This window comes from Diabrotica virgifera, chromosome 5 (assembly GCF_917563875.1).
Source record: "Diabrotica virgifera virgifera chromosome 5, PGI_DIABVI_V3a".
In the NCBI taxonomy this organism is placed as follows: Eukaryota; Metazoa; Arthropoda; class Insecta; order Coleoptera; family Chrysomelidae; genus Diabrotica; species Diabrotica virgifera.
Genome location: NC_065447.1, coordinates 135,060,191 through 135,077,867, shown reverse-complemented (window position 1 = coordinate 135,077,867; position 17,677 = coordinate 135,060,191). Strand labels below are relative to the sequence as shown.

General features: G+C 31.5%; 1 protein-coding gene across 2 annotated transcripts; it reads right to left on the bottom strand.

The window, feature by feature from the left end:
• Window positions 1-5,409: 5,409 nt before the first annotated feature.
• Window positions 5,410-9,046, bottom strand: LOC126884423 (uncharacterized). 2 transcript variants are annotated; one of them, XM_050650328.1, is made up of 6 exons: window positions 8,779-9,046; window positions 7,882-8,052; window positions 7,509-7,643; window positions 6,532-6,764; window positions 5,645-5,804; window positions 5,410-5,555 (listed from the first exon to the last, which is right to left on the bottom strand). In XM_050650328.1, the coding sequence occupies exons 1-6, from the start codon at window positions 8,981-8,983 to the stop codon at window positions 5,437-5,439; spliced, it is 1,023 nt and encodes a 340-aa protein (XP_050506285.1). In that variant the 5' UTR covers window positions 8,984-9,046; the 3' UTR covers window positions 5,410-5,436. The 2 variants fall into 2 exon arrangements, with proteins under 2 accessions (XP_050506285.1, XP_050506286.1); XM_050650329.1 differs by having other exon boundaries at window positions 5,652-5,804.
• Between the last annotated feature and the right edge of the window lie 8,631 nt (window positions 9,047-17,677).

The following is a 17,677-nucleotide window of genomic DNA, read 5'->3' as shown; positions in this document are numbered from 1 at the left end:
GTGCTAATCATTTTGACGTTCTATTAATAAAATATTAATTTCTTACTTCGGATACTTTCACAATTATCGTGTAGATGGCGTTAAGATTACCGTTTATTTCAATCAACGATATTACGGAACATTAAAAAAACTTAAATTCAGTATTTAAAACGTAAGTATATTTAAGGTAAAAATATATACCAAAGCTTTAACCAACTAGTATTTTTTATAATTATTGTTTTTACTTTTAATTTTAAATTAATCACTTTGACATTTATGTCAAATTTCCGGTAAACGTTTACAGACTTGCCACTACTGGCGCTCGCGAATTTGTAAATATCCCCTCTACGTACGAGCTCACAGCGTATACAAAATATATAATTATATTATAATATATTATATAAATATATAAATAATTAATAATTTTAATTACTAATTAATAACATATTCCATATATAACGTATAAAAACCTGCCCGTCGCCATATTGGATGTAGCACAAAAGTGTCAAATCAAGTGGTCCCATTTAGTAAATACAAAATCATCCCTTATGTCGTATCCCCTCTCTCCCATATCACTGATTCAAATAAATAAATGACGATTGACCATCATTTAAAATGATCAGCAATAGGCTAGCGACTGCTGCGTTAAAATTTTGCATACGGGCTACGTAAAATAAATGACAGTTCTCGGCTAATTAGTTCCAACAGATTTACGCTAGACTCGCCACTATACGCTGTGAGCTTCGCTGGTGTCGCTCCTAGCGGTTACTAATTCAACTTTTACTGGTAATTTTTAAATTTATTATTTAATTGTTATCATCTGGTCAATACAATCAAAATTAGAAAGACGTCATATCTAGGACACATAATGCGCCGTAGGGAATTTGAGTAGCTTCAGGTAATATTAGAAGGCAAAATCGAAGGTAAAAGGGGTATAGGAAGAAAGAAAAAATCTTGGCTCCGAAACATCAGAGATTGGACCCACACAACAGGGAATGACTTAATTCATCAAGCGCAGAACAGAGAGAAATTTGCCATATTGATCGCCAACCTCAATAGAGAAGGCACTTAGGAGGAGGAGGACAACGCAAGAGACCCTAAGAGGTAGTTTTCTGTCCCGATTAAATCCCAATTAGCTAACCAGGACATAAAATACTGGTCCTAAGGCTCAAAGATAGATAGAAAGTAACTTGTGAAGTGGTTACGATTGATTTTATTTAAGATGATAATTAGGGGTGATTTTCCCGAGGTTTTTGACCAAAAAAAAAGGGACCAACTATATTTTGAGCATTTGCTTAGTTTTGATGCTACAAACTAAAAAAAAAAAAAACAAAAATAAATATTTTTTAAACACTTTCAAAAAGTTGTAATGAGTTTTCCCAAAAAAAGTGCATCATTTTTTGGTTATTTCACGTTGAAATATTCACTTTGAAATTTGGCGGATATGAAACTATTTTTTATTAGCTACAACTTTGTTTCAACTGGGTCCATAGAGTTCATAATATACGTGTCTACTTAAGTTGGAAACATATGAGAAACTTTTTTATTATTAATTTTACGAAAAAAAGTTATTCTTTATAAAAAGTTCTGCATGCCCCAAAACCTAAGATTCAATCATCAGATATAAAATTTTCCCAATATTGTACAAGGTATGTCAAAAAATATGAATTTCGGTCAAGGGTAAAGTACCTTTATTTCTCTCAATATCGAAAAATCTGATAAAAAGTTGTTTGGAATTAAAAACTAAGATCAAATATGCAATTACATGCTTCTAATTGAAAAAAAAATTAAAATTTTTTTCTCAAATTTATGGATAGGTACCCAACGTCGTTTTTAATTATTAACTCTTTTTTATCCATTTTACGAAAAAAAATTATTCTTCATAAAAAGCCCTGCATGGTCTAACATTTAGGACACAACCATGATATATCAACTTTTATTAATTTTATACGAGGTGTGTCAAAAAATATGAAATTCACTCAAGATTATAGTATGTACCTTTAAATTTCACAATATTTTAATTAGAAACATAGCTTTTAATTCTAAACAGCTTTTTTTAATAACCATTTTCAGTATTGTGAAAAATAAAGGTACTTTACTCTTGAGTGAAATTCATATTTTTTGACATACCTCGTATAAAATTAATAAAATGTGATATCTGATGGTTGCACTCCGGTCTTAGGGCATACAGAGGTTTTTATAAAGAATACTTTTTCGTAAAAGTAATAATAAAAAAGTTATCGTATGTGTAATAAATAAAAACGAAGTTCAGTATCAATAAATTTGAGAAAAATTTAGAAAATAATTTTTTCCAATTAGAAGCATGTAATTGCATATTTGACCTTAGTTTCTATTTCCAAACAACTTTTCATAATAAGAATTTTCGATATTGAGAGAAATAAAGGTACTTTACTCTTGAACGAAGTTTATATTTTTTGACTTACCTCGTATAATATTGACAAAATTTGATATCTGATGATTGAATCTTAGGTTCTAGAGCATGCAGAACTTTTTATAAAGAATAACTTTTTTCGTAAAATGAATAACAAAAAAGTTTCCCATATGTTTCCAACTTAAGTAGACACGCTGTATAGACCTGGATCCCGCGTACCTAAAAAAAGTTGATTAATAGCAAGCTGAAAATTTGTTAATAGCTTAACGGTGTCTAGTCGGACAAACTTTGATGTATGGTAACACTGGAACAGGGGAAGTTTTATTTGTGGAACAGCTTAAAAATTTGGAACGTCAGACTACGAAAACGTTCCATGTATTTTGTCGGACAGAACTTCCAATTGATTTGTTAGCATTTCATTAAACTTTCATGTAAAAATCAGACTGGTGTTTATCACCAACTGTGTATTTTAATGAGTGGAACACGAAGAACATGTCAAATGACAGTAATCAAGTCGGTTGTTTAGCAGTCTGATGTTTGCATGAGAGTTTAATGAAAGGGTAACAAATCAATTGGATGTTCTGTCCGACAAAATACCTGGGACGTTTTCGTAACCCCCTGTTACGAAGTTCCCCTATTCCAGTGTTCCCTCCCGTACATCAAAGTTTGTCCGACTAGACACCGTTAAGCTTTAACAAATTTTCAGCTTGCTATTAATCAAGTTTTTTTGGTACGCGGGATCCAGGTCTAATACACCATTTTTTTATACTTTTTTAGAAGCTACATATTTTTGCTAAGAATGTTTTTTTCGAATAAAATACTTATTTTTTGAGTTATTTGTAAAAGCCGCCTAAAAACGTGTTTTTTACTCGCAAATAACTCGAATATTAATTTAGTGAAAAAATCCTATAGAACAAAAGTTGCTTAGAATTAGTCAGTTTATCCATTTTCAGACTTATTTTGAACGTATATTTTTTCACCCCCGAGATGGAATAAAACTCACCCTCAGGGCAAAATCTTACATCGGCACACTATCACTTTTCTTGGTTGACATGTTACCTATCTGTATGCCAAATTTCATGCTAATCCAAGCGATTATTTAAAATTTAGAGCAAAAAGTGTGATTCAATGTATATATTTACTACATACTTGTATTTCAAACAATTGCAAATTTCTTTATCAGTTTAAAATAAAAATTTTTGACCAGGTAAAGAATTAATAATTGTCACAAAATTGCAAATCACATTATTACAAATATAATCTAAATACAATAAGTGATAAAATATTTCCAAATGAAACGTTTTGTATCTATTAGCATTGTTTAAAAAAAGATAAAAATTTGTCTAGTTATACAATGCTATCTATTAATAGTAAGAATTTACCATTTCCACGTAAAGAATTAAACACCCTCATCACTGTAAATACAATACAAGTACGATTGAAGGCGAACAGTACCGATCGATCGGTAACGATCATAAGTTCTATTTAGTACGTGGCAACAACGCCGTCGTTAATAGAATTAAAATTCGTCGTTATTAAAATGTTCGAATATATATACGTGCTGTCATCTACTGAAAGAATTGTTAAACGTTTAGTTTCTATGATCACCAACCATTTTGACTGTGGCGTTTACATACCCCCTTAATATTTACAACGCAAAAAATTAATTAAATTGTACTCGATTTTTTTTTAAATTGTGCTAATCATTTTGACGTTCTATTAATAAAATATTAATTTCTTACTTCGGATACTTTCACAATTATCGTGTAGATGGCGTTAAGATTACCGTTTATTTCAATCAACGATATTACGGAACATTAAAAAAACTTAAATTCAGTATTTAAAACGTAAGTATATTTAAGGTAAAAATATATACCAAAGCTTTAACCAACTAGTATTTTTTATAATTATTGTTTTTACTTTTAATTTTAAATTAATCACTTTGACATTTATGTCAAATTTCCGGTAAACGTTTACAGACTTGCCACTACTGGCGCTCGCGAATTTGTAAATATCCCCTCTACGTACGAGCTCACAGCGTATACAAAATATATAATTATATTATAATATATTATATAAATATATAAATAATTAATAATTTTAATTACTAATTAATAACATATTCCATATATAACGTATAAAAACCTGCCCGTCGCCATATTGGATGTAGCACAAAAGTGTCAAATCAAGTGGTCCCATTTAGTAAATACAAAATCATCCCTTATGTCGTATCCCCTCTCTCCCATATCACTGATTCAAATAAATAAATGACGATTGACCATCATTTAAAATGATCAGCAATAGGCTAGCGACTGCTGCGTTAAAATTTTGCATACGGGCTACGTAAAATAAATGACAGTTCTCGGCTAATTAGTTCCAACAGATTTACGCTAGACTCGCCACTATACGCTGTGAGCTTCGCTGGTGTCGCTCCTAGCGGTTACTAATTCAACTTTTACTGGTAATTTTTAAATTTATTATTTAATTGTTATCGCTTAATATTTACAACGCAAAAAAGTAATTAAATTGTAATTGATTTTTTTAAGATTTTTCTAATCATTTTGACGTACTATTGATAAAATATCAATTTCTTACTTCGGATACTTTGACAATAATCGTGTAGATGGCGCTAAGATTATACCCAAACAGCACAAAGACGTCTTAAAGACATCAATGGGATGTCTGATTTCGACATTACGTACGTCTTATGGATGTCCATTTACGCCTAAAACACATCCATAAGACGTCTTATGGACGTCTTATGTTGTAAAAGGTAACGTCCTATGGACATCTTTTTACAACATCTTATGGACGTCTTTTTACAACGTCCTATGGACGTCTTTTTACAACATCCTATGGACGTATTTTTACAACCTTATATGAACGTTTTTATACAATCCTACCCTGGAAAATTTATCCCCAAAACAGCAAATTGCACTTATTTTTTTAAGGCGAACTAATTTCCTTCAAATATGTGCATTTGCATTTTTAATAATGAGCAATTGAGTCATTTAAGGAATTATTAGTCAAATAAAAACTAAGTTGGTACCTATTTTTTATTTATTTTAAAATTTTTTTATAATTTTTCCACTGTTGCGTCGATCTGACGCCCTCCGTAGCCATGTTTGTATAGAAACCTCAGTTTCCTTTTGACTTTTTGTCAAACCAGCAACTTCAGCAGCTCCTACAAGTAAAAAAAATTCATATCAAAATACAATGAATATTGCTTATAAGTACTACAGTTATTTCAAATATTTTTCTTTAATTACTTACTTATTACCATTTTGGCAATATTTGTGGTGTGGAAAGGCTTTTTACCCTTCCTACCTAGCCAGCTATATTCATTGGCAAATTCATTTGTTAATATTAATATCATTGCCCTTCTCACAAAATCGTATACCGTGGCTCCTCCCAATTTAGATACTTCGGTGATCTACAACAAATTTGATTAAATATTCACATGACTATTGAAACACTTAAAACCGCTACGTAAAACATATAAAACACATATTTTCTGTTCCCGAAAATAATGAACTAGTACCAGTATTATAAGAACAGTTTATATAATTATTACAATTATAAGGTGGCAACGTTGGTATAGAAGAGTAAGAATGTGTTATAGTTTCCGTCTGTAATAATCACAATTTTCGCGACTTACAACACAAAATATTTAAAAAAATTCGAACAGGACTTAAACTTAGCAGACTCCTGTGAGCGTAGTGATAAAAAATTTCTCTTTTGACTGAATTTAGTGAGTGATTAATACATAAACGTCAACGGTGAAAAAATAGTGTAAATATATCTGAGTAATTAAGCTAAACAGCGACAGTTGATAGCTGCGATAGGTGAACAGCTTTATTTATGACAGTGTGACAGAAAAATACAATGACAGTTTTATATGTTTGTTCATAGGTAGTTTTTCATTTTACATACTACATATAAGTAAACATTTTATAAAAAACAAAACTAAGTAAAATTGTAAAATGCATTTCTTGTCGTCCTAAACGCAAACTTGCTTCATCATGCATTTTACATATTTTGGTTTAATAATCGACTTTGACAAGTTATTTAGTTTTCCTTCAGTTCTACAAATTGTTTTATATCTTTAATATCTATCTTGCATTGCAAATTGAATAAAAATTTAAAAATATTTGGCTTACTGTGTTCAACAATGTCTCTTTATTCTCAAGCGCCTCTTCTATGATTGAGAACTCCTCCTCATTTTTAATGGGCATACTATACGACTGGAAAAACTTGTGGCCAGTGTCAGTATCATTGGTAGTAGTGTGATATTGTTTGAACTCTTTTCTGAACACTCTGACCTCCGCCAAAGTCTCCGTTACAAGGCCTCTTAATATATGACCCTGCTGTATCAAGGTCTTTAACATCTTATCTGTAATAAAATATCGATTTTTATTTGAACTAAACATTATTGATTATTATATACATACTATACATTATGGGTTATTGACGAACTGTTTAATAGAGTAATAATTATACTATATAAAATTTATCATTTTTTGTAACAATATTTTTATAAGTTACAGATTGTGTTTAGCAAATAACAAAAAACTTATAATAGTCCGTTTCTGTTTATTTTTTGACATACTTGGCTGATTACTAAATTCTGTTTGCAGTAATTGTTGAATTTTCTGAGTTCACTTCTTGGAATATACTCGACTGTAAAAAAAGACGGATTAAATAAAAGGCTACTGCAAATTTTAAATTCTTGATTGAATAGTCAGCAGCCTTTATAAGATAAAAAGTTATGAACAATTTAACAAAAATTGAAAACGACTTTCAAAGAGTTACTCATTTACTTACTATAAACAGTTACAAACTCAATATTTCGAAGACTATATTTGTCTCCGTTCTCAAAAGCAGTGGCCTTTATTATGAATCTTAATGAATTCGTCCTTTTTTACAAATAGGGTATATGACCATAAGTGATCTCAGAAGATTTTTAGTACTCCACAAAAAATGTGTCAGGAATTAATTGTTGAATTGGGATAGAAGAATAAAATTAATAAAAAAAATAAATATAGTTTCATCCTGAAAACTGAAACATTTGAAAACAATCATTGTATCTAACCAAACAAGGGAACCAAAGAGTTCAAGCAATAAAATGAGAATTTACCTTTTTCCACACACTGAATATTTTGACAAGCAGATGTTAATAATTGCTCATTTACTGGATAAGTTTCTGTTTGGGTAGAACCTCGGGTAGAACCTAATGCATCTTTTGTAATTTCTTGAGTCACTTTTATATTTCCTAAAAAGTAATGTCATTTTATTTTTCATATTTTAACTGTATACAGTATACAGTTAAGGAATATTCAAAAAAATCTAGTTTATTAAAGTCACAAAAAATTACTGAATTTGTTTAGTAACAAGAATATTTCGGCTTAGGGACACACAAACCTAACTACATTTCGGGTATTATCATAGAAAGTTCGCCCTTACCTGAAATATAGTTAGGTTTGTGTGTCCCTAAGCCGACGAATACTTACTAATTGTAAACTTTGGAGCTGGACCAATAATTGTTGAATTCTCTTCCAGGGATTCATCACTGCTTGAGACAATTTTTTGAATTCTTTTTCTTTTATGATGTTCATCAGTGGAACTCAAGTCGCTTCTTTCTTCTGCAACTTTTGCCTTTTTTCTCGCTGTCATATAATCATCTGAAAAATAAACCACGAATAAACATAATGAGTAGTGTGTTTAATAGGGCTTTTCATCGATTGTCATTTGTTACGAGCTTTTGTCATATGTGTCACATAATATTAATATATCTACATCATACGTCTTTGGTTTGTATCATTGGTATATAGGTACCAATAACGTATGACATACATATATTAATATTATGTGACACATGACAGAAGCTCGAAACAAATGACTGTGAATGAAAAGCCCTATACAAGCTTGATATAGTTTATGTAATAGGCATAAAAAGCATGTTTTCTTATTTCAGTTTATTTGACAACACATATTTGCTATTTATTTGACAACCATAATAATGAATTGTTGACTTAAGGTTAATCTGACAAGAGTGAAAACATACAACATAGATAAGTTACAACATCCACTTTACTTTGGTAATGTTTTTGGTCAACATCGATGAAATACTTAATAGAATATCAATTATAATATCTGGTGAAGAATATATATGAAAAGAATAATTATAGAAAAAGCTATATAGTTCAACCCATATCCTGATTAATAGATCAGTTTAAGAAGCGAATGAGACTTTAGTATTTGGTAGAGATGTATAAAGTAGTTATTTAAAATATCAAACAAAATGGTCTAATATAAGGCAACAGTGAAAGGTGGTCATTTGTAAAGCAAGTTTACTTGTATATAAAAAATTTAATATAAAATATTACTCAATATAAAAATTTACTTACCAAAAGTGGCATTTCTGAAAGTTTTCACTGTGTGACTTGGCCAGCAAGTATTCAATGGATCATTTTTTCTAATTGCATTATTTAATTTGTCAATAGGTAATGTAGATGGCCAGTGGCAACGGTTCCCTTGGATCCACATTGACGGCACAGCTTCAACTGTTGCATCATCTATAAATTGAACAACAGTCCACGTTTTTTCTGCCATTTTTAAAAAAGATTTTAGTTTTGTTCACAACAACTAGAAAAAAATCAAACATTTCATTATTACTTCAACACTTTTATTATGAGTTGTGCATAAGTGTCCAATTAATATCAATACAATAGTTTTAAAATCCACTTTGTTAAAAAATTAATCTTTAGTAGCAGTGTAGGAGTGGGAAAACAACTATATCATTTTGAAAATTTAAATGAACACACTTGTAGTCAATTTCACTTCCTATAAATACTTCAAGAGGCATTTCTGAACTCTTTTGTAATCTAAAAATGTTTAAATTAGAAGATTCACAAGGATAAGTGTAAAAAGAATGTTTATGTATGTATTTTGTGCCTATCAAACTAAAGATGTCCTCATCTTTTATGATATTAGAAATTATTATAATATCACCATTTTTTAAACAACAGCAATTATCTGGTGGAATAGTTTTTAAAGTAAAATCTTTAAACTTCACAGTTTTAAATTGTTCAGCTAAATCATTTACACTAAGTATCGGTCCCTGTATATGTGGATCCTTAAAAATGGGATAATCACTATCACTGCTCTGTTGTGTTTCTATTATTGGTATTGTACTTTTCTCTAAATGTCTTTTAACTATCTGTTGCAAGGGTGCCTCACTTTTTCTCACTGATTTTAAAATAGTTTGAAGGAAATTTTCAAATGGAAACGCACTGAAAGTGTCTAAAGGACCATGAATCTTTACATCATTGACAAGATGCAACAAATTATGTATATTGTGAGATGTATGGTCAATGCCATACAAAACTTGAAATGTTTTTACAAAATAATGTAATAATTCAGCAGCATAATCTAAAAGGTTGCTATATCGATTACTTGAAAGAATTGTTACAGATATATGAAGGGATAAAAAATTTGTATAACGGTCCTGGCTTAGATTTTTTAACAAAACTACAGGACCAGTATAAAACAGTATCTGCCTGAATTCTGTTGCCTTCCATCTACGTAATTCAGATAAAGAGCGAGGTTTCCTATTAAATTCCAGAGGTATACATTTAGTCAGAGCAACCAAGGATTGTGAGATAGAAGTTATTTTTTGATGCGATATTTTAGTAGTGGGTTTTCCATTGCAAAAGAAGTTTAACAATTTTCTCATTACACCAAGACAAGTCAAGTGCATATAGTCTAATGGAAAACTGTTGATCATATCTAACCCTGGAATTTCTTCTAAAATACTCTTATTTATATGGTGTTCTTCGTCTTGTTGAAGCCTAAATTGATTATCCGTTCTTAAAACTAAATTATCTATTTCAGGAAAATACACTCTCTCACTGTATTCACCTTCGATATTACATTTCGTACAAGACGAGTAACCTGAATGTCCTTTAATTCCTTTAATATATGCTTTGGCTGGAGCATCACATACAATTGCTTTTATATTTACATTATAATGTCTCTTAAAAATATCAATTCCATAATTCTTAACATTAATCACATCTTTCACAAAGTCATCTAAAAATTCATTTGGATTTTTGGGTTTTTCATAACCATGGTAAACACCTACCATACTGACGAGATTTTCACCAACAATGGATATTAGTATTGGATATACTTGACTGCTAGAACTTTTGGTTAACGGTAACCCATCTATATTTACATTAAGATTAATAATATTTCCACTACTTTTAAAAGATGACCCCAAACACCTAACAATAGTGTCAATTGCATGTTTTAAGCCAAAATGGTAATAGTTTCCAGGTGGCACAGTTTTTAACTCAATACTTCGAACAGTATGTAATAAAGTTCGAGCGTCCAATGGTAATGGTTCACCTTTAAATTCTTGTAAAAGTTTTAGCAAGTCAGTTGTAGCTGAATTTTTTATATTGTGTGTTATGCACCATTCAGCCAATTTATTATTAAACGATTGATTTGGTACACTTTTATCCCCACAAACGTTTGATACCGTTGAGGCACCACAATCGTCACTATTAACAATTTCAGTGTCCGATTCGGAATATGTTTCTCCTAAAAATATTACTTGGTCCTTACTGCACCCAGGAATTGAATGATTAATATTAAATTGTTGCTCATTAATATTACCAAAACTTTCACTACTTGGAAAGGATCGATTTTTGTCCATCCTTTTGGCACGCATGTAATGTTTCTGATAAATATTTCGTTTCATTATTGCACTTGATAAAAATTAAAGTGTACTTACAGATTCGACTTCCACTATTATCAATGGCTGAATGGCTAATGGCAGCATGAGTATCATTTGGCACCGTTTTCAAGCAAAAATAGCGGGAATCAGGAATAAAAATGATGAAATGCGAGGCAAAATCAATATCCTAACCTAAATATCACTTCTTTTTCATACACCGCTCTTCTTCTTTTTTCTTATAATTGGTTCTGTGAGTGGATATGGGTATAAAAGTTCAATTTTAGCAAACATTTTTTACCTCATTTTAACTTATAACTATCCCTTCAAACTTCCATATTTTTTAATTATAGCATTTTCGGTTCCTCTCGATGGATTATCAATTTTAATTTACAGTTAAACTACTCTTACCACGACAGATATAGTCATATATATTATGTTCAAAAATCGTGATGATACAATATTTTTAGCCTAAACACTGTAAAAGCACAATATTGGTTGGAAATCAAGAACCCCAAGAGGTTTGCTCGGTAATTATTTATCGGTCTTACAACTCCGTCTTACGGCGTAATAAAGACGTCTTATGGACGTCTTGCAGGGACGTCCATAAGATGTCTTTTGAAAGACATCCATAAAACGTCTTTATTAGATCGTCAGGCGTTCAGGCATAATAACGACATAAAAAAGACGTCCATAAGATATCACGTGCTGTTAGGGTAATAGATTATTTATAATTAGATATTACGGAACATTAAAAAAACTTAAATTCAGTATTTAAAACGTAAGTATATTTAAGGTAAAAATATATACCACAGCTTTGACCAACTAATATTGTTTATAATTAATGTTTTTAATTTTAATTTTAAATTAATCACTTTGACATTTATGTCAAATTTCCGGTAAACGTTTACAAATTTGTCACTACTGGCGTTCGCGAATTTGTAAATATCCCCTCTACGTACGAGCTCACAGCGTATACGGTCAGATTTTAAAGCGAACAAAATAATACATAGGCTTTCGTATCTTCCCCCTCTATTCATCAATCAACGGTTAAAGGTAAGTTTTTCTGATCAGTGGCGTATTGAGCATGGTTCCGCGCATGATACTATAAATAAAGAGATAGTATTTTCCCGTAGCGCAAATACGTCCGAGTTCGCGCATTCATGACGTAACTGGAGACCGGAAGTTGAATTTGAATTCTTGTTAAAGTTAAATGGGATTTGTATGCATTATGTGATGAAATTATTCAATTAGCAAAATAACATTAAACTTCAATGTATTCGAAAAACATTTCAAAACAGAAAAGTGTCGAGATTCCAGTCAAAATAACTGTCAAAAATAAAATATAAAATACAACCGCGAACAATTCAAAGTAATCGGACATTACGAATGATTACGAACAGTGGCGGCTCGTGATTTTTACAATAGGGGAGGCTATACCTACCTAACTGTAAAATATCTAGACAAATTTGCACTAGCAAAATAAAATCCGCCAAAAAAATCTAATTTAAGGCCCCATTTTTTTGACCATTTTTATTTACATTTTATAATATCATCATAATTCACAATTTCATAATAACATATCATTTTAAAAATAGTAAGTCTAATTGTAAAAGTGTATTACCAAAGTTTGTGTCGTTTATTTCTTATCTTATAACAATTATATCTCTGTAAGTAAATATGCATATCAAAATAAATACAGATTTGAAGTTTTGCAGTCCATTCAGGTTGAAGGTTCACATTTTTTAAGATACTCAACTGAATTTTTTTAATTCTAAAAGCGGCCTACTGCGAATCCAAAAACATGGTAAATTACCGATATTTTGCTTTGCATTACAGATATCGGAAAAAGTTATTTGAACAAGTTGTTCCAAATATTATTCTAATCCCACATACCAAATTTCATCACAAAATTCGCACTTTTAGTTTTTTCATTATTTGTAGTCAGGATCCTAAAATCGCAGAGGAGGCTGCTGGCCGATAAGCCGCCCTTGTCCAATCTCCGGGCAGCGTGTGCGTTAATAACACAGGCCTACAGAAAAAAAAATTTGTTTTGGTGCCGTGAATCTTTAAGCTGATTTTTATTATATTAGGGGCGAAAAATAGAAATATGGATTCCGTTTTTTTATACATATCAGCTCTAGTTTTATGGATATGGCACATTCCGAAATTAGTAGTTTTAATATGTCAGATAATGAAGAATATGTTATTCAAAGGAATATACATTGTTAATTAAACTTCTTCCTCGGTATATTTGTTGTTCTCAATGTATTATGCCTTATTTATGCAAGAAAGAACATTATTGACCACTCTTTAGTCGAACGAGAGAAAATAATCTTACCACCCCTCCATATTAAGCTAGGCCTAATGAAGCAATTCGTTAAGGCACTTATTCTAATTGACCATGCTTCGCCTACATAGGAAGGAAGCTGCCCCAGATAAGTACGGAAAAACATAAAGCTGGTTTCTTTGATGGACCACAGATGAGACTTCTTACAAAGGATACGGCATTTGTGGGGTCAATGAATGAGGTGAAAAAAAAAGGCTTGGCTTTCTTGTGGACACTATGAAAAATTTTCTGGGAAATCACAAAAGTGAAAACTATGCTGAGCTGGTAAATGGTTTGCTGAATAATTTCCAATTACGGATGTAATATAAGCATCAAAGTCCACTATCTTCACAGCCACCTGGACCGTTTCCCTGAAAACTTAGGTGACACAAGTGAGCAAGGTGATAGATTTCACCAAGACATAAAAACCATGGAGACCGGTACCAAGGAATATGGGACACCCGTATGATGGCAGGTTTTTGCTGGAGTCTGAAGAGAGACTGTTTAAAAGTCCATTCCAGGAAATCGCGCAAGAGAAACTTTCGTTATGTCAAAGTTTTTTTTCTATTTTGTTAGTTTTTTCTCAAAACTAATTGTATATCTGTTTCATTGTACAAAGGGTTTTATTGTAGTTAAATGCCTTAAAATATACTTTTTTTTCTAATTGTGTGATATTTATTCCAATTTAGTATATCCATGTCAGCATATTCGTATTTTAATGCATAATAGCTGGCACGACCTCCGTTATCTTGAAAACTAGAGCTGATAGGGCAAAACTAAGGCCATATTCGGAATCAGCACCCCAAATATACCTAAAATCAGCTCTCAACACTTTGGCACCAAAAACACTGTAGGTCTGTGTAATGCAGCTCTAAGGAGACCGGGTCTCCTTAAACTACCATGCTTAAACGCTGCTGGGCTGCGCGGAGCATTAGCAAGTGAGATTTTCCGGCCAGCAGCCTCCTCTGCGATTTTAGAATCCTGACTACAAATAATGAAAAAACTAAAAGTGCGAATTTTGTGATGAAATTTGGTATGTGGGGTTAAAATATTATTTGGAATAACTTGTTCAAATAACTTTTTCCGATATCTCTAACGCGAAGCAAAATAGCAAAGTAAGCAAAACAGTGTAGCACGTGTAAAAAATTTATGGGGAGGCTAAGCCTCCCTGGCCTCCTCTGACCAGCCGCCACTGATTACGAACCATGACGAACTTGTCGGTCTCCAGTTACGTCACGACTTCCGGATGTGCAATATATTATCTTGTTATTTATAGTATCATGGTTCCGCGGAACCAGGGCCTGGCCCCGAATTGGCCCGCTCTAACTCGATTTTTGCTTCTTTTTTTCTAATTTGATGGGAACATTTTGAACTACACAAGTACATAGTAGAAAATGTAACTGCTTAATAAATTTTTATTTTGGTGTAGTAGGTACTATCTACTTATAAATTAATAAAAACGAAGAATACCTATTTATAAAAAAATTTGAAAACAAAATTTTTGAAGAAACATAGTGAACGCCTTTCTAAAGGTTCGGTACTCGTTTTTACCTGCACGCAATAAACCGAAGCCATGGTTTCAACACTTTGTTTAACCTCCTGTATCTGCCAACCCAAACACTTGTATTCTATCTATCTTGTATCTATGAATTAAGTTGTAAACTACGAAGTTGTAAAATTTCGGAAATTTAGATATTCAATGCAAGTGTTGCTTAGTGTTATAAAAATAATCCCATGACAATAGACTCGACGTTCGATGCTCCTTTTGTTCGAGATGAATTACGTCACGAGTCGAAGGCATCATTATGCTCGTTGAATAATGTACTATTACATTTAATATATTTTATAGTATTATGCTGTTTTTAAACCAGGAGGTGTAATTCAAATTTACTGCTCCGTAATGTTTGTTTGTAATTTCATGCAACCTGAGGGAAGTTTACTCCACTGTTATGAAATTTTAACATTATTGGCATTTCATAGGTAAATTAAGTTATACAGGGTGTTTCATTGGGAAACGGAAATATTTTAATGGTGAATAGAGGTCACCGAGCCGGTTCTAGGTGTACTACATTTTTTGCCCTACCGACTTTTATAACCGAGTTACAGGGTGTTTTATCGATTTTGCCCATTTCTTTCCTAAGACATAACTTTAGAACCACCCTGTATATTTTTTTGATATTTGGTACACATATGTCTCATTCAAAACTCAAACGACCGACATACTAACCGTAAGAAAAATCCAGGTCCGGATTAACAAAAAATTATAAAGTAATTTTGACCTTTAAACAACACCCTGTATATTCAAATTTTGAAAATCTGTTTGCATATTTGAAAAGAGCACAAAAAAGTAAGTTTAACGGTTTGCTTCAATTTATAGTATTCCGCATTTTTTTGTGTTTGCACCAGCTTCATGAATTTTATTTTGATATAAGTCGTTTTTGTTTTTTTTTTTTTTCTTAATAAACTTTTAAGCTTATTTCTATAGTTTTTATAATTAACATTAAGAGCGTAGGCGCAAATATTTACAGATATATAGTCGGTTCGCTAAACTCAGACACAACTGTCAAGTGATTTTAGGAGGAAGTAATTTTGCCAATATTGGTAAAATTGGCAAAAAATAATTACTAAATAGTTAGTAATTTTGCCAACTTTGGTAAAATTTGCAAAAAACAAAAAAAAATACCTATTAATATCACTAGCTAGTTGTGTCTGAGTTTAGCGAACCGACTATACCTACTTTTTCTTTCTTTACACAACAAATTACGTGTAGTAAAATTCTTACTGGTATGGAGATATAAATATTGGTTGAGAATAGCATTGTCATGATTAACTTAGAGATGGCTTTTGAATGTTCTTGGATAACCGTTACTTGTATAATCGCTTAAATTATTAATTAATTTAATTAATATGATCATTTTTCTCTAACTATGTATTCCGTGATTATACATACATACATACATAATCGATGATCCTCTTATACCGTAAGGTGTCGAGGTGTCTTCTTTACTCTTTATTCTCTGCATACTTACGCCACTCTTTTCGGTCCCTAGCTAATTCTTTGGCTTCCTGCTACGATTTTCCTCTATTCTGCAATATTTCCATCACACTTGTATTCCACGTTTTCCTTGGTCGGCCTCTCCTGTTTTTCCCTATCAGCCTCGCGTCCCATCTCATTTTAACCTGTCTGCCGTCGTTCATTCTAAATAAGTGCCCAGTCCATTTTAATTTCTTTTCATGAATTTTTTTCTTTAATGATTTTACATTTAATTCTCTTCTAATATCTTAGATACGTCTTTTATCGGTTCTCCTAGCTCCCACGACTTTTCTTAAATACCTCATTTCCGCGGCTTGCAATATCTTTTCTTGTTTGTCGTTCAATACCCAATTCTCTGCTCCATATGTAGTGATAGGTACGTAAATTGTTTTAAATATTATCATTTTGGTTTTCCTGGTTATTTCTTTTTTATTTAAGAAGTTTTTATACAGCGAATGATATGTTCTTGTGGCTTGTGGCTGCTTTTATCCTATTTCCAATGTCGTCTTCTTGTGTCCCCTTATTATTTAAAATTATTCCAAGGTATTTTTGTTATTTTGTTTGGTATTCCTGTTCTATTTTTTTGCCTTGGATTTCAATATTTAGGTTAACATCTTTCTTGGATATTGATTGGATATTTCTTGAATTTATATACTATACAATTAACACTAATAATCGAAATAAGAGTAAAATAGTACGTTCTTTAACGGTAAAATATTGCAAAAGCTCTAAATTTTAAAGAACGGCTTGGATTGACATGAAATTTGGGTTACGCATAGCCAACATGGCAAAGAAAAAAAGTGATATTGTGCCGATATGTGTTTTTGTCCCGGGGGTGGTTTTCACCCCCTCTTGGGGGTAAAAAATATTCGTCCAAAGTATGGAAATGGATAAAGTAAGTAATTTTAAGTAACTTTAGTTCTATAGAGATTTTCACTAAGTCAATACTTTTCGAGTTATTTGCCAGTGAATATGTTCATTTTTTCAACAAAATAACCACGCTTTTTGACGGTTTTTCGGAAATAACTCAAATAGTAAGTATTTTGTCGAAAAAACATTCTTAACAAAAATATAGCCTGTAAAAAATTTAAAAAAATGGTGCATATATCACGTCTCTATACCTACTAGAAGCAGAGTTATAGCTAATTAAAAATAGGTTCATATTCGTCAAATTCCAAATGGAATACTTTCACGTGAAATAACCAA